Here is a 22,218-nt window from a genome sequence, read left to right on the forward strand (position 1 = left end):
ACATGAACTAAGTATTCATAAAAGTAAGATAGAACGAAGTCAGCATAAGCCACAGAAGCTGAGTAGAATGTAACTTAGCCCCGTTAAAAGAAAAGTCTTCTTCAGAATAACGCTTGAAGGCAAAGCTGCGCGAAGAAGCTGAGTAGAAAGTGACTCAGCATAGATAAAGAAAAAGATTGAAGACAAAGCCGACCAAGTCAAGCTGTGTATTCATCAGGACATCGCCAATGATCCGTTGACTAGAAGACAAAGTCCGACACAGGTCTGCACTAATTCAGAAGCATCGAAAATGTGATCAAAGACTTTTCGAGACGCATGGATCACCTGGCATTTAGCAAGAAGACAAAACTGGCGCTAGAAGACGAAACTGGTGCAAGAAGACGAAAATGGCAAGCCTGACGCCTGCTAAAATCAGACGACAGGATTGGCCTGCGATTCTGGAAGCTGACCAATGAATGACGATTGAAGACCGTTACTCCCAACGGATATGTCGAAATTCAAATGATTTGAAGCTTCAGAATTCACTATAAAAGGACAAGTTCATCACTTGGATCCTTACGACACATACAAGTCAATACAGACAGAAAAGCAAATCTTCACAAGAGTGAAAATCCAAAATAGAAGCTGTCTAAAAACAAAGCAAGTTCTTACACCAAATTTCCAATCATTGTGTAAAAGTCTAGAGTGAATTTGTATTCATATAAAGTGTTCTTCATTTAGTAATAACAATCCTGTATCAATTGTAAAGGTTAGAAGAGGGAAGCTGAGTACTCGGTTTTAGTGCTCAGCGGTAGAGAAAATCTGAGCGTTCGGTTATAGCGCTCAGTAGGATTGAGTAGACGAATAGAGGACGGTACTCTTGCATACTCAATTGCTTTGTAAACGGTTTGTGCTCTACCTTTAAAGAGCTCAGTAGTGGATTGAAAAAGCCCGGAGGGATTCTGGGGACTGGACGTAGGCGGTGAGGCCGAACCAGGATAAGACTGCTGAGTAATCTCTAACCCTTTCTCTTGATATATATGTATGTGTTGCTTGCTTAAATTACTCAGTATATAATTTGTATAGGCCGACGCTGAGTAATCAGAGTGCTGAGTTGGAAGCTGACCTAAAGTGTTATTTCCCAACTCACCATTGAAACAGCTCTAGTTAGTGTCTGATTAAAGCTGTCTCACACTTCACTCAGTCTTGCTGACCTAAAGCTGAGTTAAATTATCAAACACTTAATTAAGTCAGCATTATTAAGCGAAAAAGTTATATTAGTTCCTAACCCCCCTGGAACTAATCATATTAAGTTACACGGGACCAACAGTAAGTGTTAAACCCGAGTTTGTATTAGGATTATTTGTTACGGTAATTTCTTCATTGGTATCAGAACCATATATCTCGTGTACTATCTATTTTGATCCGTGAATATGAAGAAAAATATAGTTTTTGCATGCCAGGATTAATATTTTTATTAAATCTGTGTTATACGGGCATGTACACATGTTTTTGGACTGTTTTTTATGCAAAATATCACCAAAATTGTAAAAAATTGTGCTACTTGGCGTTTGGGAGTTTTTTTTATTTCAGAGTTATACGGATTCTAGTCTCAATCGAGAGTGTTTTAGTCTCAAATCCTATTTTCCGTTCATTGTATTAGACAAAAGGACTTCACCATCGTGACCAAGGACCCCGAAAACCCCAGACCGGACCAAATTTTGAGAATAGAAGATGAAGGGAAGGCGGCACGTGCCATCGCACGTCTGCTTGCAGGCGCATGCCACGCGTTGTGCATGCACGCCAACCACAATGCGCCATGTGGCTCGCGTGGAGCCCACGTGTCAAGCATGTGTGCGGTGCGTGGGGGCTTTTTTGAACCCGTTTTTTATGTGATTTTTTTCGTTATGTGTTTTTTTCTGGTATATTTTTTATAATTTTTGGACAATCAAATTATTTAATTTTGAATTATTTACTATTCTTAGAAAATATTTTTTAGTTTTCCAAAAATTACATAAATATTTATATATATTCTAATAATTAGAAATAATTTTTTGGAAGAATTTTTGTTTAATCGAAATGTGTTTTGATTGATAAAGATGTTTATATATATATATATATATATATATATATATATATATATATATATATATATATATATATATATATATATATTAAGCATTGTTGTAGAATAATGATTGATTGTTTTCGGGAACGCCTGTTAGATGTTATAAATGGTTGATTCTTCACCGGTGAAAATTTAGCAGTTATTTTGATTAAAACTAGTCGGAGAAGAAGAGATGTTATTTTTGGTTTGTTCCAACTTTTGACTTTCTAGTTTATGCTTATTAAGCGCGTGTTTAATAGTGCTTGTAATGCATATAGATAGAGGTGTTAAAAAATGACCTAATAGATACCATACTCAATGATCAAGAGTCTAATGTGAAAACGGTTAAATGGCTGAATTCTTAAAATATGAAAATTTTAGAGGCTTCTTTATAGGTTTGGTCTATAAAAAATGGGTTAATACACATATTTGCCCCTGTATTTTTACGGAAAAACAGATATACCTTATATCAAATAAACCCACAAAACTATCCCTTAATTTTCCACAAACCTGCAATTATACCCAAATCTAACAGAATATCAATGTGGCATAAACAGAGTGAATTTACTGTGTGTCTGACCATTCAAAATATGACAAGTGTCAAAGTTATAATAACTAAATAATAAATAATAAAAAATGATAAGACAAAACCCAATATACTCCTTCTCCCTCACATCTGTGTCTTCTTCATTTTTTCCATCTACCAGCAAAATCCCATTAATGTGATTCACTGTGCTACCTCAATTCATATTCTTTACATTGAAGATTAAATTAAAAATTGACACTAGCAGCAAAATCGACCCACATTTCTTGTTGTTTCCTTTGTCTTCTCCTCTTAATTCTACTTTCTCTCTCAGCAAAGATGAAAGAAAAGAACTTCCATTGAAGCAGTGAACATGGCCTTCTCACTCAAACGTCTTTCAAAAACTCACGCGTTGCCTTCAAACCCACTCTCTTTTACTCTCTTCTTCTAAATCACATTCGAAGAAAATTCATCTGCTGAACAACCAGTTCAAACGTGCAGAGAAATACCCACATAAATACCAAATCAACCCTTCCCTTCCTCAAATCATCTCCTACTTTCGTCTCATTCATTCGGCACTCGCAAATCACAGTTCCTCTTCTATTCCTCTTCTTCTTTTTCTGTGATTGTTGAATTCGAAATCTGTATTTTGAAGCGTTTGTGTGTTTTTTAAGATGGGTTTTATGAAATTGTACGTTCCTCTTCTCCAGTTGATACATTAAAGATGAAAAGAAAAAACTAAAAGAAAAGAAAGAGAAGTAATTAAAACAGAAAGAGACAGAAAAAAAAGAGAGAAGAGAGAAAAAGATTCTCACTGATGTTTAGGGGAATGACACCGTTTATCCCTAATAAGTAAGTCTGTTAGTTTAGGGTATAATTGCAGGTTTGTGGAAAATTTAGGGATAGTTTTGTGAGTTTATTTGATATAAGGGCATATCTGTTTTTTCGTGAAAATACAGGGGCAAATATGTGTATTAACCCATAAAAAATAATAAAAATGACTATAGTGAAAAGTTGACCATGTGGTGCAACCTTACATTTAAAAATAAAAACCCTAATGCATCCCTTGTTTTCCTAAATTGTCCAAAAGCTACAACTGACAAAACGTTACATCTAATTTCATCAACTTATTTATTTGGAATAAATATCCCCTCAAATAGATTAATATATATGATTTTGAGAGTTTTTTCTCGTTTGTTAATATATTAGCATATTAGTTAGATGTAACGATAATTATTTTAGACATCTTTTATTTCTGCTATTTATATTGAATGTTTTTTTTTAGATTTAAAGGTTTTTTAAGAGATTATTTATTCCAAATAAGCAACTTGAGACGTTATTTGTACCAAATAAACAAATTGAGAGAGTTTGTTATAACGTTTTGAAGTTTAATGGTCAGTTGCAGTTTTTGAATAATTTGAAAAGCTATGGATATATTTCGCAAAAAAATAATAAATTCAGTTTTTAAAAATTATCTATAATCATATATGAAGTAATAATTTGAATTATGTAAACTAAAAAAATTATTATTTTTAATATATTTTAAGGATTAGAATCTATAAATTAGAAGTATAGAGTTTATTTTTAGGGTATATGATATATTTTTTAGGTTTGGAGTTTGTAAATTGGAAACCATAATTTATAAAGTATCGTACAAAGTATATAATTTTTTTTTGAAGAGGTATAAAGTATATTTATTTGTGATACATAAAATAAATAAATTTATCTATATAAAATTAAATTTTGTAGCATGATTTAATTATAAATTTTTTTAAATAGATTTAATTATAATTTTATACAGTAAAATCTCTATATAGAAATACATTTGGGATCATGCTATTTGTATAACGATTGGAAGGTATTACTAAATAAAATTTGGTAATAGAAGTTATTACCAAGTTGGGTTGGGATTGAGTTTTTTTATAATAAAATAGAGGTTATTACTATATAGAGTATTCCTATAATTAAATTCTGTAGCTGGAAAAAAAAAAAAAAAAGTTATGGGCTAAGCACGTGAGACACGTGCTCTTAAATCAATGCCCTTGCCATCTCAGGCTCAGCCCTAAACAAAGCCACATAAGCCCATTTCATTTCCACGTGGGGTGGTTGTTAGTTGAACTAAAACGAAAATATTTGGGGCAATAATATAATTATGAGAAATTTGAAGGGGTCAAAATTGTTGTTCTCGGAGCTTGCTGTATTAAATCGTTTTTCATTTCTTCGCGTTAAAATTTGGATCTGTATCTTCTCTCTTTCTAGAATCTTCCCGTGTTGGACCAAAAGCAGCGAGGCCTCTGCTCGGAGCTGATCACCGGAAGCCCATGGACGACGATTTCGAGTTCTCTGATCGCTCCCCCCCTTCCTTCAAGAACATGGTATGGTTTCACCGATTTCATTTTGTCATACTTAATTGGCTGATCTTACTAGATCTATGTTAATAGAAGTCAATCTTCTCGATTAATTGCTGATAGATCGTCTTCGTTCCTCTCTGCCTATTGATTTATGCCACGATCTCTCTCTTTGTGTTATTATTTTTACTGTGCGATTGTGATTGTGTTGCTAAAGCTTGAATTGGTATGCTATTTGTATTCTGAGTAAAATGTTGATGTATTTGTTGAGTGTTATGCCTTGATCTTCGTTATTTTTGTATCTGGTTGGTCTAAGGGAGAAGAAAGTGATGTGCGTTTATACATCTTTTTTTTGTTAGATTTGTAACGGTATTTGACATGAATTTCGACGGGAGAGTGGAAATTCTGTAAACTTTGGTTCAGATTTCACTGGGTTGGCTCAATTTTCATCAGGTTGATGGAAAATTCACAATGTAACTGAATTTGGAATAACTGTTGATTTGTTTAATGAAAACATGTTCGTTTATCCAATGAATTATTTGATCCAACTTTAGTCTTGCTTTAAATGAGATGCTTCTATACATACCTTTTCTAAAATTGGATTATCAGAGGAAAATTAGGGTCTTTCTTTTCATTTTATGAAGAATTGTAGGCATAAATATGGTGTGTCATAGTTTTATCGTCTCTTGTTTCTTAGAATTAGTTTTGTTACAATTATGCCTCATTTGTCTTCCAGTTGTGATTTGGCTTATCTCACATTCATTTCTTAGAAATAGGTGTTGCAGTACATTGATAAAGTAGATAGTTTTTCTGTTAGTTTTTAGATAATAACAATAGAACAGAATCATAGGCAAGTTTATGTTTTACTTTTCTGTCAATTAAGTTTACACTTCACAGGTAATTGCAACAGCTCAAGGGAATAATATATTTCGATATGTTTATAGACTTGTGTTGCAATAGCTGAAATTTGCAAACTCTTGCACTAAAATTGTTATGCAGAGTGGGGAAACTAAATGATAAATACTCATTTTGCGAGGTAAATCTTACATCAAACTATTGGAAAGATAATAGGATATCCTTATTGTGTGAATCAATGTACAATAGACTTTTTTAGGGGTAAAATACCTTCATGGCCTCTTAATTATAGTGCTGCTTACATTATGACCCCCTAAACTTTATTTCTTGACACAAAAATCCTTGAACTTTACATTTTGTGACATTAAAGTTCAAATGAACAAAAATCTGTAAAAAGTTATAACCAAATGATGACTTGGACAAGTTTGGCTATATTATGGACTATTATTATTTACCATGTCATCATAAATTGTGGTCAAATACTTAATTTGCCCTCATCATTTTGTTTATTTTTTAACAGATTTGTGTTGATTTCGACTTGAATGCTAGAGAATGTAAAGTTCAATGATTTTTATGTGAAGAAAAGAAATGAAGTTTAGGGGCCATAATGTTAGTTGTGCTATAGTTTTGGGGCCATGAATGTGATTTACCCAACTATTTTAGGTGTTAGAAAAATATATCCAGACAATGCTATTGCTAAGATGTTATGGGCACCATTTTCCTTTTGATTTCCTGTTGTTACCCTTTGTTGTTTATTTGTACTTGAGTAATTCTGTAGTCACATCATTAAAATTTGAACGTCCGTATGATTTAATCATTGTACCCACACTTAAGTTACTGGCGTAAAACATGTCTTCTTTGTGTTTGGGAATTTTCAGTGGCCTAAAGCATGTCTTCTTTGTGTTTTGGAATTTTCAGAATATAACTCTCAATGGAAACTCAATTGCTTTGAAAGATCATTTAGAAACTTAGGGGTTAATTTCATCCATGGTTCTATTCATCAGAAACGGAATGAAATTGTCATAACTCTTTACTCATTAACGAGAAACTCTTCGTTTGACTTTCATTTCTTCAATTGTCCTTTTGACTTGAAATCAACAAACCATTTTCCGGAGAAAGCCACATGAATCTCAAGTCACTGCTTTTTGGACATGAAGTGATGAAGGTTAGAGATTCAAGGAAAAAATTACTTTTGATATTCATTTTTTTTTTAATTCCACATGGTTAAAAATAGTTGACATGACACCCACGTGGCATCTCGACCATTAGATTTTTTGGTTTTAGGCCAAAAGGACAACAATCATGATAAAGATTGAGGGGTTTATAATTTCAAAGTAAAAGAGCTCTAGCAATCCCGTTCCAGTTCTGATAGTTGGAGGACTAGGAGTATGAGTGTAATTATCCAAAAACTCAACCATTGGATTATTTTTTTGCAAAGGATCATATAAACGTGATCCGTGTTCATGCTAGTTGACCTCTGTAATTTTATGATTTCTTGATTTCATACTGTTTTATTATCTTTTTCATCACAATATAACCTAAATTCCGTGATCAATAGGGGAATGTGGTGAAGGATATGGAAGCTAAAGGACTCAACCCTGGATTGATAGTGTTGTTGGTTGTTGGAGGGCTAGTTCTCGCATTCTTAATTGGAAATTATGTTCTTTACATGTATGCCCAAAAGACGCTTCCACCGAAAAAGAAGAAGCCAGTCTCAAAGAAGAAAATGAAGAGGGAAAGGCTGAAGCAAGGCGTCTCTGCACCGGGAGAGTGAAATTCAGAATGTGTTTTCGACCGTCGCCTATGTTGAACGAACTCTTGTCTTAGAAAATTTTCCAGACCTCCTTGTCAAGAGAGCTATGTCATCTGCCGTTTTAGCTTTCATACTTGTTAGAAATTGTTGCCTGAAAAGTTCAGTTTAAGTTATATACTTTGCGTAGAGTATTTTCTTTCTCTAAAATGCAGATTTCCTTTTTCACTTGCCCATGCTGGTGCAACCTTGTTTCGGTTGCATTTGGGTGATTCACCTACCTAACGTTGGGGCCGGGCAAGAATTTTTGCTCCTGATGCTCTACCTGGGGTCCGGGGATATCCGGTTCCAACCCATGACCCATCAGGCTGAAGGACATTTTCCGATTAATAAGTTCATGTTGGATTTTAGACATTAGATAAAATTATAAAGGTTTAATACACCTATGTTTGGCCTAAAATATCAACTGCCGCTTTCAAAGTTTCAAAAGTTCCAAATGATATTTTTGTGTAATTAGATTCAATAATCTTTTATTTCTTAATAGAATTGGTTGGAAGTAGAAAATGAAATCATATAGATAAATTAAATAATTAGGACTTTTGAATGTTCAAAGGCAGATTAGGAGGTTATTGAGGATATTGGACAAACATAGAGGAATGTTTGAAAATTATTGAAAGTTTAGAGGATAAATGAAGGGTTGGGTAAGACCTGGGGGGGCAACAATGGATAAAATTATAAATGTTATACGACAGCTTAACATAAGATTATAATTGCTTAGTTCCATTTACTTTTTGTGCCTTTCAGCTTGATTTTAAGTCTTAGACTCGTATTTCTTTTCAAAATATTAGATTCTCACCAATTTTTGCGTTATTCACGTTGATATTCTTGTCTCTGCTTTGTCCACCGTTGTTCGCGAAGATAGCTTCCCTCTAAGGTGGAATGCTCCTTTACTAATTGTTAGAATATATATATGCCATTGTCTATATTAGTGTAATATAGACAGAGGTTGTCTATAATAGTGTAATATAGACAAGGGTATTAGAGTCTTTAGACATAGAAAGTAAACCTCCGTATTAATTGTAATTGTTTGTCTATAAATACTGTAATCCTTTAGATTTCATATATACAAAAAATATCTTTCTCTTCATCTCTTTTCAATTTCAGTTAGGTTAATATGGTATCAGAGCTGGGTGGTGGATTCCAAATTCCGGCGGCTGGAAATTGAGATGATCGGAGAATGAAAAGAAAGAAACAACAGTACAGATCGTACGTTGATATCGTGAATTCAAGTTTTGAAGAGGTTGAATCAGAATCAAGCGATTCTGAATCAAGAAATTCTGATCGTAATTCTGAATCAAGCAATCTCGATCGCAATTCAGATCAAGATTTCAATTACGATTCAAATCGTAATATTCCTAATTCAGAATCAACGATGAATACATCTGGTAATTCATCAAACAACCAGAGCAGTGACAATCCTGGTTTGATGATCGTTAATATAATTCTTGATGGAAAGAATTATAATCTGTGGAAGAGAGCATTGTTGCTTGCCATTAGTGCAAAACGCAAGACAATTTTCATCATGAAGAACGATGAACCAGCAGATCGAACCTCAGATGCACATTTGAAGTGGAAAGAAACAGATGATCTGGTCTTCTCCTGGATCTTGAATTCTCTCACCAAAGAATTGGCTGCAGTCTTCATTCATGCAAAATCTGCTCAAGGATTGTGGAAGGAGATAGAGCAAAGGTATGGAGAAAGTAATGGTACTCTTATTTTTCAACTTCGCAAGGAGATTTGCAGTTCGACTCAAGGAGGTATGTCTTTAGTAGATTTTTTTAATAAGATGAAAATGATGTGGGATGAATATGCAATATTGAAGCCTATTGAAAATTGCACTTGTGGAGAGTCAAGGAAACTTGCTCAAACACAGATTGAGGATGAACAATTGATGCAATTTTTGTCTGGATTAAATGCTGAGTTTGATCATGTTAGAGATCAAATCTTGATCATGGAACCATTACCTCCTGTTAATAAGGCATTTTTAATTCTTTCACGAATTGAGAAACAAAGAAGTGGAAGCACAAATAACAATATTGTGGAGTTTGTTAATATGTCTGCTGGTGGTAGAAAACAAGGATATAACACTGGTTATAATAGTGGAAAAAATGGCTATCAGGCTAAGAACAAATCGGATAAGGTTTGTACTTATTGCAGAAAAGAAGGACATGAGCGTCAAGATTGTTTCAGGATTAAAGGATATCCAGATTGGTTCAAAGGAAAGAGGATAACCGGACCAGCCAAACACCAAGCAAATATGACACAAGAACCATCTTCTGAACTCGAAACTCCTTTATCTAACTGTGATTTTGATGATAGTGAGGCATGCAGGAAAGATTCAATGCAGGAAATGTTGCAAAAATTGGAGGTAATGCAAAGGGAGGTTCAGAGAGCCATCAAGGGAAAACAATCAGACCAGGAATTTTCTGCATTCGCTGGTTTTGCTGGTGCTTGTGCAGGTAATAATTCAGTTCGAAATTCTGAAATATATGCTGAATGGATAATAGATTCAGGTGCTACTACACATATGACCTCAAATTTAGGCATAATGACTAATGTTACCAAGTTGACAAACACAAAAAGGATTTTCCTACCAACAGGAGAAGTACATTTAGTCAGTTTCAGGGGAGAGGTGTTATTTCAGAAGAATTTGCAATTGCATAATGTTTTATATGTTCCCAATTTTAAGCAAAATTTGATGTCAGTTGGTAGATTGTTGAAAGATCAACACATTACAGTGAAATTTTGGGCTGAATATTGTGTTTTGCAGGACCTGAAATGTGAGGAAATCATCGCAGTGGGCAGAATAAAGAATGGTTTATACTACTTGAATGCTGAATCTTTCAATAAAGATGTAATAATGAATTTGTCTAGTCCGAATAGTATGCTTAGCAATAAGTTTACAGTTTTATCTGCAAAAGAAGATTGTTCTGATGTGTTCTTGTGGCATAGAAGACTTGGCCATATGGTTTGAGATAAATTGTCACATGTTTTTCAGTTTCCTAACTCTCAGCAATTTAGTCAGTGTGATGTTTGTTTAAGAGCTAAACAAGTCAGACAACCTTTTTGTAATAGCTCTATTAAATCAATAAAAGTTTTTTATTTGCTACATTTAGATTGTTGGGGTCCTTACAAGAAGACTTCTTTGAGTGGAGATCGATACATGTTGACAATAGTTGATGACTTTAGCAGAGTAACCTGGACTATTCTATTCAAACATAAGGATCAAGTAGCCAGCTTGTTAGAAAATTTCTTAATCTTGGTCAAAACACAATTTCAAATGGAGGTGAAATGTATAAGAACGGATAATGGGACATAATTTATTGGAACTAACACTCAATCAATTCTTCAGAAATATGGAATAGAACATCAGAAAACTTGCGTTTACACTCCGCAGCAAAATGGAGTTGTGGAGCGCAGACATAGGAGTTTGACAAATGTTGCAAGGGCATTATTGAAGGAAGGTTCACTGCCTATCAGGTTCTGGGGGGAAGCAATGCTTCATGCCACAGTGCTGTTAAATGTGTCTCCTACTAAAGTGTTGAAATGGAAGACCCCGTATGAAGTGCTATATAATAAGGTACCAAATTACACAGATTTGAGAATTTTTGGATGTGCAGGGTATGTTTTAAATGTCAACCCTAAGAGGGGTAAGTTTGACGACAGATCGAATCTGAGTATATATTTGGGTTATTTAGCTGGTCAAAAGGGGTGGAAAATGTACAATACAATTATACAGCAATTGTGTACCTCAAGAGATGTCAAATTTCTTGAAAATGTTTTTCCTTATGCAACTAACCAACACAATTTGCAGGAAGTTGCTAATTCTCATAATGGAAATGAGGATTTTAATAACATTTTCAGGTCAATTCCATCGGATGATGAAGAAGTTGAAGTCCTTACTGCAGATAATCATTTGACAGACACATCTCTTATTGGGGATTCAACTTCAACTTTGCCTGTAAAGACAACAGTTGATGCTCCTGCACCTTTGTTACCTTCAATTACAGGCAACAGGCCTCATCGACAGCATACCAAACCAGGATGGATGAGAGATTTCGTGATTAATCAGATTTCTCATGAAGGAAGTAGTTCCCTTTTGTACAGTCAAGAGCATACAACTTATATGGCAGAATTAAATAAAGAATATGAGCCAAAGAATTATAATGAAGCTAAAGGGAATCCTAAATGGGAGAAAGCTATGTCTGAAGAAATTGAAGCCTTGGAAAGGAACAAAACTTGGAAGCTAGTGCATCTACCTTCAGGAAAGACAACTATTACTTCCAGATGGATTTTCAAAGTAAAATATGCTCCTGATGGAACTGTTTCTAGGTATAAAGCCAGACTTGTGGCTCGTGGTTATAACCAAACATATGGAGTGGATTATCATGATAGTTACTCTCCTGTTACTAAAGTAACCACAGTGAGAGTTTTTCTTGCAGTTGCTACGACCAACAATTGGCCAATCCAGCAGATAGACATTAATAATGCTTACTTGCATGGATCAATTGAGGAGGAATTATACATGGAAGCACCAGCAGGATATGATAGTCAGGGCATGGTTTGCAAACTGGAAAAGTCCTTATACGGACTTAAGCAGGCTGGAAGGCAATGGAATAAAGCTTTCACAAACAAGTTGATTCAATTGGGATATGTGAAATCCATACATGATTATTGTCTATTTACTAAAAGAACAACAGATGGTCACTTCCTTGCATTAATCGTATATGTTGATGATGTACTTATAACTGGTACATCAATGGAATTGATTGCAGAAACTAAAAGAGCTTTGGATGAGTCATTCACTATAAAAGATATGGGAGAAGCCAAGTATTTTTTGGGTATAGAACTAGCAAGATCAGATAAAGGTTTGCTTATCTCTCAATCAAAGTATATCAGGGATTTGATAAAGCATGCTGGATTGACAGAAGCACATAGTGTAACCAGTCCTTTTGCATCAAGTGTTAAACTTGATGATGAAGGTTCTCCACTATACACTGAACCAGAGAGATACAGAAGAATGGTTGGCAGGTTGCTTTACCTTGGATTCACAAGGCCTGATATTTCCTTTGCTACATAACAATTGAGTCAGTATATGAGCAACCCAACAGTAATACATATGGAGACAGCAATACATGTGGTGAAATATTTGAAGAATTCAATTAATGTTGGTTTGTTCTATGGTGTGGCAGCTGATTTGCGAAACATGGAGGCATACTGTGATTCAGATTGGGGAAGGTGAAAAATCACACGTAAGTCAGTAACAGGATACTGTGTTTTTATAGGGAAAAATTTGGTGTCTTGGAAGTCCAAAAAGCAAGGAACAGTCAGCAAAAGCTCTGCTGAAGCATAGTACAGGGCTATGTCCACAACATCTTGCGAACTTAAATGGTTGTCATACTTATTATCTGAATTCAGGTACCAACCACAGTTGCCTATTCCCTTATATTGTGATAACCAAGCGGCCATTCACATAGCAGCTAATCCAGTATTTCATGAGCAAATGAAACATGTTGAAATAGATTGTCATATAGTCAGACAGCATATGGAGTCAGGGTTTATTAGTATTCCTTATGTGAGTTCTTCTCAACAAATTGCTGATTTACTGACAAAGCCTTTGACAGGACCTCAGATGGCCACAACTTTGCATAAGATGCAGTTGTACACTTATGCAGATTATGGTTGTGCAAGTTGAAATTCAGAGTATCTCAACTTGAGGGGAGGCTGTTAGAATATATATATACCATTGTCTATATTAGTGTAATATAGACAGAGGTTGTCTATAATAGTGCAATATAGACAAGGGTATTAGAGTCTTTAGACATAGAAAGTAAACCTCCGTATTAATTGTAATTGTTTGTCTATAAATACTGTAATCCTCTAGATTTCATATATACAAAAAAATATCTTTCTCTTCATCTCTTTTCAATTTCAGTTAGGTTAATACTAATGTATTTTTGACATTAAGTAGCTTAATTAGAAATCTCGAAATCGAACTCCTCTAATATATGTAGAAAATTTTAATCAGAAGATGATCCACTTAAAGGATATTTGGCAAACCTTAAATTGAGTAATCAAATAAATTATAAAAAAATAGATATTTTTTAATAAAATAGTAAATTTAATTATAATTATTTCATAAATTTTAATTTTGCATTAGGTTACAAAAGTTATTAGTGACTATTTAACTTTTATTTCATTTAATCCGGTTATTAATTAGTAAATTACAAATTGTATAGTGCATATATAATAAATATCATATTTTTTTTGAACTGCAAAAGTTTATTAAGAACACACTGAGAAGAAGTTACAGATAGATCTGGGAGGTCTGTGAATCCATTCCTCCCGAGATAAAGAATCAATAACACTCCTAGCTAGAGAATGAGAGACAATATTTGCCGATCGACCAACAAAAGAAATAGAGCTATTAGGAAGCTCGTTTAAAAGCGAAACACAATCGCGGACTATGGCGTTAAAAGGCGAAGGAGCCTCTAACGGGTGAGCCATTGATTGCACCACAAGCAGCGAATCAGATTCGACAAGGACATGATTCCATCCCCGGTCCTTTAACCAACTAAGCGCTTCTCTAATCGATAATGCTTCCACCAGCGTTGAGTCTATCTGAAGCTCCACCAGCCCGCTGCAAGCAGCAACAAAATCCCCTCCACTGTTTCTCAAAACACACCCAAATCTTGCATGCGAACGATCCGTAAAAATCGCAGCATCCACGTTTAGTTTCAGCAAACCAATCGGTGGAACCGTCCACACCGACGTTACCTGAACAGATGCAGCAGCAGCCCGACGGTAACAGACCTGAGCATTCCGCCAGACATTTAGAGCGGAGATTGATCGCTGAAACACAATACCAGCTGCTGAGATTTTATTCAGCCAAATCACTTCATTTCTATGAGTCCAGATCAGCCAACAAACACAAGCACATAGTTCAATTAATTCTTTTGTCTTACCACTCATAAGAGCCCAGAACTCGAAAAAATTAGACGCATTACCAGATAGGTCCCCAATCGGGGAAGCTCGTCAAACAGCACGGGCCATATCACACCGGCAAAGAGCATAAAATGTATCCTCTCTAGTATTATTACAGAGCGGACAGAATTCCGCCACCGGAATAAAATGATTTTTCAGGTTGAACATCGTAGGGAGGCAATGAGATATCGCTCTCCACAAAAAATTCTTTACCTTAGGTGGCACAGCCATATTCCATATATCCTTCCAATGAGGCGATGATTGATGTTGAATTGTACGCACAAATTCCCGCATAAGAAGTCGATAACCACTCTTCACTGTGTAACAACCTTTACGCTCCTCTGTCCAGTACCAACCATCCTCCACCCAACGAGTACTCAGTGGAATTTTCATAATCAAATCTTTGTCCCGGAGAGTAAAAATTTCACGAATGAACTCAATATCCCACCGCCTACTGTTTGTGCAAAACAGGTCTGCCACTTTGTCCACCTCCAGGTTCTCAATTTCATCACTTTCAATGAAAGGGTTATTTCGATAAGGGAGCCATGGGTCGTCCCAAATTCGCACCTCCACCCCTGATCCTATAAATCGCCGAGTTCCGTCCTTAAGCAGAGCTTAAGCTTCCAATATACTTCGCCAAATAAAGCTAGAATTTTTAGAAATTGAGGCTTCCAAAAAAGAGCAGTCCGGATAGTACACAGCTTTATAAAATTGCGCTACCAGTGAGTTCGGTTGATTAAGAAGGCGCTACCCCTGCTTTGCCAACAGTGCAAGATTGAATTGACGGATTTTTCGAAAACCGAGCCCTCCCATACTTTTTGGTAGACAGAGGCGGTCCCAGGATTTCCAGTGCAGACTTCCTCTTCTCGCCTCATCAGAACCCCACCAGAAAGAGTTCATCATCTTTTCAATATCAGAGCATAGGGTAACATGGATAGAAAAAAGGCTCATGGCATAAGATGGCAAAGCTTGAATTACCGATTTAATCATTACCTCCTTACCGGCACGAGATAGAAATCTGGCTTTCCAACTGCGAATTCTCGATCGGACCATGTCCGTAAGGTAACCGAACGCCTGAATCTTGCTCCGCCCTACAATTGCCGGAAGACCCAGATATTTATCCGGCAGTCGAACATTGGAGACACCAAGAACCGAACTAGTCACAGTACTATTTAGATCCGAACAACCCTTACTAAAAGAAATTGATGATTTTTGGAAGTTGATCTGTTGCCCAGATGCTAGCTCATAATCAGTCAGACCCTTCTTGATAGCTTCCGCCTCACTCTTATTAGCCTGGAAAAATAGGTAGCTGTCGTCAGCAAAAAATAAATGGGAAATTGATGGAGCCTCATCATTAACCTTACACCCATGAATCACGCCTTATGCTTCAAGATTTGATAGGTAAAGCGAGAGCCCCTCTGCACAGAGAATAAATAGATAGGGGGAAATCGGATCACCCTGTCTAAGCCCCCTTTGAGGAATAATCGGCCCCACGACATGATTACCATTGATCACATTATACCGGACCTTACAAACGCATTGCATGACAAGGTCAATCCAAGCAATCGGAAATCCCAATCTCAACATCATATGCTTTAAAAAATCCCACTCAACCCTATCGTATGCTTTAGCCATGTCAATCTTCAGTGCCGCATAACCATTCCGTATTCCCATTTTATGGTGGATAAAGTGATTAATTTCAAAAGCCAACATGGCATTGTCAGAAATAAGGCGCCCTGGGATAAACGCACTTTGGGAAGCCGAGACAACATTATGCAGAACCCGCTTTAAACGATTAGCTAAAACTTTTGACACCACCTTATAGATAACATTACATAAAGCTATTGGCCTCATGTCAGCTACAGTCTCAGGCCTAGACTTCTTTGGGATAAGAACCAAATTTGTATCATGAATATTATCGGGTAGAATACCTGAATGAAGCCAAGCCAAGCACGCCTCTGTTACATGGCTACCAACCACTTGCCAATGTTTCTGATAGAATCTAGGATTGTACCCATCCGGGCCCGGGCTTTTATCCGGATGCATTGAGAATATGGCACCTTTAACTTCTTCCTCCGTATACACACTCAATAGATCCGAACATTGCTCATGAGATAATTTTGGCGCAACATTGCTCAAAACATTTTCCATATTACCTGCGCAAGACTGAAAAAGATTGGAGAAATAATCTTGAATTACCTGATCCAGCCCTGATGTCCAGTCGCACCACTCGCCCTCGGTGTTGCGTAATCTGTCAATCACAGATTTTTTCCTCCTGTTACTTGCCGCCGCATGAGAAAACTTGGAGTTTAGATCCCCGCCTTTCAACCACAACTTTTTAGCTCTCTGGTGCCAGTAACTTTCCTGCTGTAATAGAGCAGTGTCGAGTTTTTGCCTAGCCTCAAGAAGGGAAGCCTAGGAGGTTGAGTCCACCCTTCCTTTTAGACGACTAATTTCAGTTCTGCACCTTCCAATTTCTGCTTTAAACCTTTTTCTGATCACCTCTCCCCAGTCAAACAGCTTCTCCCCGCACATGCGTTGTCTCTCAACAATGTCAAGGGAAAGACCACTATTCCAAGCCTCCTCAATTTTTTCCAAACAGTCTGGTTCAGACAGCCAGGAATTTTCAAAACAAAATCGCCGCTTCCACATAAAGGTACCCTGCGCGATTTGTAAAAACAAGGTCGAATGATCTGAACAATGAGCTTCCTCATTAAAAAAAATTTCCTCCGGGTAGAGAGATATCCAAGAAGAAGAGGCAAAACCCTGATCAAGCTTTTCTTCAACAAAATTATCCGAACCTCGACTCTTCTCCCATGTAAATTTGTGACCAATCATAGGGACTTCAAATAAATTGCAACTAGCAATCGTATCAGCAAAACCATTAATCGGAGATGACGGGTGGCGCCTACCACCCTGTTTTTCAGAATGAGCCAGCAAATCATTAAAATCGCCAATGATAAGCCAAGGAATCGCGTACGCCTTTGAAAGTTGTTTTAGCAAATTCCAAGAGTCGGAGCGACGAGTGCGTTCAGGAAAACCATAGAAACCGGTTAATCGATACTCCGACAAACCCAATAAAGAGACACGAACGTCAATGAAATTACTTGAAGATCCAAGTAAGTTAACAGAACCATTCACTTTCCACAGCAGGGCCAAGCCTCCTCCACAATTCACAGGATCAATATAAAAAAGACCAGAATATGAAAGCTTCTTTTTAATTAACTCAATCTTCGATCGACTATATTTAACCTCCATTAAAAATATAAACTCCGGGCGAAATCGGGACACTAGGTCCAGTAACATGCGAACTGTTCGGGGGTTGCCAATTCCCCTACAGTTCCAACTAAGTGTACTCATCTCCCTTCGCGGGCCTGCGCAGCAGAACCCGCTACATTTCCGTTTTTTTGGATCGGAACCATTATTAGTTTTTCCCCTTCCATCTCAATATCTTGTAATGTGGAAGCGCTTTCCTGACATCTTCTCTTTTGCTCAAACACAAAAATCCCCTCATTAGCCGCATCTCCAGCAATAGAGGTATTAGATTGATTCTCATATAAAGAAGCCTTGCCCAGGATAGACCCCTGTGGTTTCCCAGGAACAAAAGAACCCCCAGTCACTGGTCCAACTAATTCAGAGTTCTGGTTTTTTCCTTGGTGGATGTTAGCTGAACCCTGCTGCGGGATCAGCCACTTCGACATCTGTTGCGGTTGGAGTCGATGGGGAAGAGCACGTAAACTCACGGAGTAGGGGCGGATGGCATTTTCCGGATCAGGATGTTCAAGGATTTTTGAGCAAAATCTCTCAGCATGCCCAAGACATCCATAGAAGAAACAAAACACAGGTAGCCTTTCATATTTAAAAAGAACAGTATGAGGATCTTCACCCTCCTTCCCAATTGGCATGGAATCCCTGAGACGCTTCCGAACATCAATAGCCACACAGATGCGCATATACATACGTCCAATTCCATTGAAATTGTTAGGATCCGATTCAATGAATTGACCGAGTAAATTACCGATCAAAACCACCACTCTTTCTGACATGAACCCTGAAGGTAATTGATGAACTTGTATCCAAAAGTCTGCCCTATTCAGGTCCTCATCTCCACGCACCTTATCTGATTCCATCTTAGCAAGCAGTAACAGATGTTGATCATATGTCCAACGGCTGCCCTTCAGAACTCTCTCTCTTTCCCATGGATGGTAGAAATCAAACCTAAACAGATTTGGACCTAAAATTTCAACGCTCATCCCTTTTTCCGGCTGCCACAGGTCTGCCAGAATATTAGCTAGAAGGGTTCTGATAATTCATTCAGTCAGGAGTCTCCCAAGGATGCACCATCGCTGGGTAGGCTGTGTTGTGACAATATCCACTGCCGACAGCGTGAGACCTAATTCCAGCCCTGTCTCCAAATTATCCTCATCCATGTTTGTTTGTGTTGCCATAATGAAGGACAGAAACAAAAAAAAAGAAATAGGAATCGGTATGGATTAGGCGAACAGCAACCAAAGAAGAATCAAACAGTAGATTTGCCGTAACCCTAACCTTAACTCCTCATACGGGAGACTTTCTTACAGAGCACCGATCAGTTCAGTTTATTCATTTCAGTTAATTGCTCTTTATTTTTTCATTTCAAAGTTAAGAATCAATAAAAAAACCCAATTAATCTGCTTTTGATCTAAACTATTTAAACAACAAGCAAAGTTTCTTTTTCCTTCAATCTGCTTTTGATTCCAGATCAAGACACCTGCGTTAGAGCCACCGCCCTGCTCTCGTCTTCCTCCCTCTCCAATCGTCCATGTGAGTCCCCAGATATGGCCAAAGCGGATTTGATCTCCCAAATCTACGGATCTGAAACGGCTGGGTTAGAAAACAGAGGAGGCCATACCCTGGAAATCAGTTAAAGCGGAGGCAACGGCGGAAGCAAGCGGAGGAAACGGCGGACGCATGCGGCGGAAAGAGGTTGAAATAAATCAGTCGACTGTATGGGGGAGATGGAGAAGAATAATCGTTTCCTTTAGATATTATATAAAAGATATATTTAAATTAAAATACTTATAAATCATTATAAATTAATTATCTATTTTTAATTAAAGTTACCTTAAATAATAATATAATTTTATTAATAATATTACTTTCCATTCTTATAGTAATATAATAAGTAAAATTATGTAAAATTTGATTAAATATATATGAAATTTAATTAATAATAGAAGGGTAAACCTCTTATTTTATATAAAATTTAAGGTAAAAAATCTATTAATCTCTGAGTTTGTACATATTATCGTAGTTAGTCTTTCTATTTTTAAAAATATACTATAAAGTGGAGGTGTCAAAATGGGTCATAATCCATTTAATAACCCACTTAACCCATAAAATAGATGGATTGGATTGACTCATTTATAAGTTGGGTCATGAATGGGTCACTCCATCTAATCCATATAATAAACGGGTTGGATTGTAAATTAGTTAGGTTGACCCATTAATCTATTTAATAATTTGTGAAACATTAACAAAAAAAAACCCAAAACACATGAAAATTGAGAAAATTGAAAAACGTGAAAAAATAGAAACGTGAATTTATATAAAATTTTAAGCTGATATAATCAAGGGTTAGTTTTAAAAAAAAAACTTTGTGGTTTTACGTTTTGGCAGATTGTGCATGTGGGTTTTTTTTGTCCTAAAAATAACGTTGTGGTTTATAATGTTAGCAAATTCGCGACAAATCTCTTAGCACTAGTAAAATGCAGGAGTACTTTCCTCCTCCTATTTTTTTTTTTTTTGAAATTCCAGTATTTTCTAAAATTCTAAAATTTTAGAATTATAGAACCTAGAATTTTAGTATTTTTTGAAATTTTAGAATTCTGAAATTCCAGAATTTCAGAATTTTCTAGAATATTAGAATCTAGAATTTCAAATTTCTAGAATTCCAAAAAATACTAAAATTAATTTCAGTATTTTTTGAAATTTCAGAATTTTAGAATTTCAGAATCTAGAGTTCCAGTATTTCTGAAACTTTAGAATTTTAGAATCTAGGATTACAGATTTCTAGATTTCCAAAATTCTGAAATTTCATTGTATACTTTTACGTATTTTTTATTTTTTTTTCAACTTTTAATTAGATTTTGTTAATCGGGTTAAATGGGTCAACTCATGTAACTCATTTAATAAATGAGTTGAGTCATGTTAATCCATATATAAATGGGTTAACCCATTTACTAAGTGCATTGGATTGGATTGATCCATTTATTAAATGAGTTGAGTCAACCCATTTACCCATTTTGACATCTCTACTATAAGGGAGTGTTTGGTTTGAGGTCTTTAGGAATGAGAATGAGAATGGGACTGAGAGGGTTTCATTCCCTTTGTTCTTGTTTGTTTACAAAAAAAACTCATTCCCTTTACCCATTTTAGGTTAAGCCATTACCCAATTTAGGTTAAGCCATTACCCTATGCCTTCTACGGAATTGGATTCCCTTTACCTCATTCCCTTTCCTAAACATATCCAAACACATAGGGGAATTAATGGTTATTCTTTTCCTTTCCTTTAGTTTCCCTTTCTTGATTCATTTTCCCTTACCCATTGTGAACCAAACGTCCCCTAAAGTTCTTAAAATTTGATAAGTTCGTCTATTTATAAATTCTATACAAGTGACAAGTTTATTCTTCTACCATTAATTAATTTACATAAATATTTTTTAATTAAGTTTTATATTTTTTAATTATATTAATGCAAGTATAAAATATAAAATTAGTATAATGTTACATTATCAATTAGTCTGTTTTTAATTAAAAATATAATCAAATGTATAATAATATGATATTTTAATTTAAATAAGAGTGAATCTACTTTCCATACAATATTTTATTTTATACAATGTTTGTAATTTATGTATTGTCGAATATGTATATATTTTAAAAATACTTGTAAATGAAATGATAAATTTACATATCTACCATAAATTAGTTTAGTGTTTTATAATGTTGGATAAATTGATATATTAAAAAAACAATCGTGTAATATTTAACTATTTTTTACTAAATCAATTATTATTATTTTAAGTGGTTAAGGATCGCAAACCGCTTAAACTAGAAATTTCAAGTTCGAGTTATAGTGTACGTAGAAAACTTTAATTGGAAGATGGTTCACCTAAAGAGTGTCTAATGAATCTAAAACCGATCAATCAAATAAATTATAAAACTGATCCAGTGAATCATTAATTAAACAATGCATAACACTTGAACTTCATGTAACATGTCCCCCAGTTCATTTTCAATTTAATTTCATTTTCAATTTAATTTCATTTTCAAAAATCGAGTAAACCTATCGGATGACCGGTTCATCTCCAATTCGGGTTCAACAACCGTCATCAACTACACTTGCAGTCCATAACTTTTTACCAATTAAGCTTAATTTTTATATGACTTGAATAGAAAGAGCTTCTAATCGAGACTTAATTTCTATATCAATTAAGGTTGATTTGAATAGAAAGCGCCTCTAATCGAGGTCTCGAATTCGATTCCTATTCCAATTCGGGTTCAACAACCGTCATCAACTACACTTGCCTTGCCGTTCATAACTTTTTACCAATTAAGCTTAATTTCTATA

General features: G+C 35.7%; 2 protein-coding genes across 2 annotated transcripts; both read left to right on the forward strand.

Moving 5' to 3' along the window:
• Positions 1 to 4,824: 4,824 nt before the first annotated feature.
• On the forward strand, positions 4,825 to 7,756 carry LOC136209037 (DNA-binding protein S1FA-like). Its single transcript, XM_066000381.1, has 2 exons — positions 4,825 to 4,984; positions 7,371 to 7,756. Exons 1-2 carry the CDS (start codon positions 4,931 to 4,933, stop codon positions 7,584 to 7,586), a joined length of 270 nt encoding a protein of 89 aa, XP_065856453.1. The 5' UTR covers positions 4,825 to 4,930; the 3' UTR covers positions 7,587 to 7,756.
• A 972-nt stretch (positions 7,757 to 8,728) lies between these two features.
• LOC136209036 (uncharacterized) lies at positions 8,729 to 10,660 on the forward strand. Its single transcript, XM_066000380.1, has 2 exons — positions 8,729 to 10,081; positions 10,393 to 10,660. Exons 1-2 carry the CDS (start codon positions 8,800 to 8,802, stop codon positions 10,404 to 10,406), a joined length of 1,296 nt encoding a protein of 431 aa, XP_065856452.1. The 5' UTR covers positions 8,729 to 8,799; the 3' UTR covers positions 10,407 to 10,660.
• The last annotated feature ends 11,558 nt before the right edge of the window (positions 10,661 to 22,218 follow it).

Source organism: Euphorbia lathyris, chromosome 10 (genome assembly GCF_963576675.1).
Source record: "Euphorbia lathyris chromosome 10, ddEupLath1.1, whole genome shotgun sequence".
Lineage (NCBI taxonomy): Eukaryota > Viridiplantae > Streptophyta > Magnoliopsida > Malpighiales > Euphorbiaceae > Euphorbia > Euphorbia lathyris.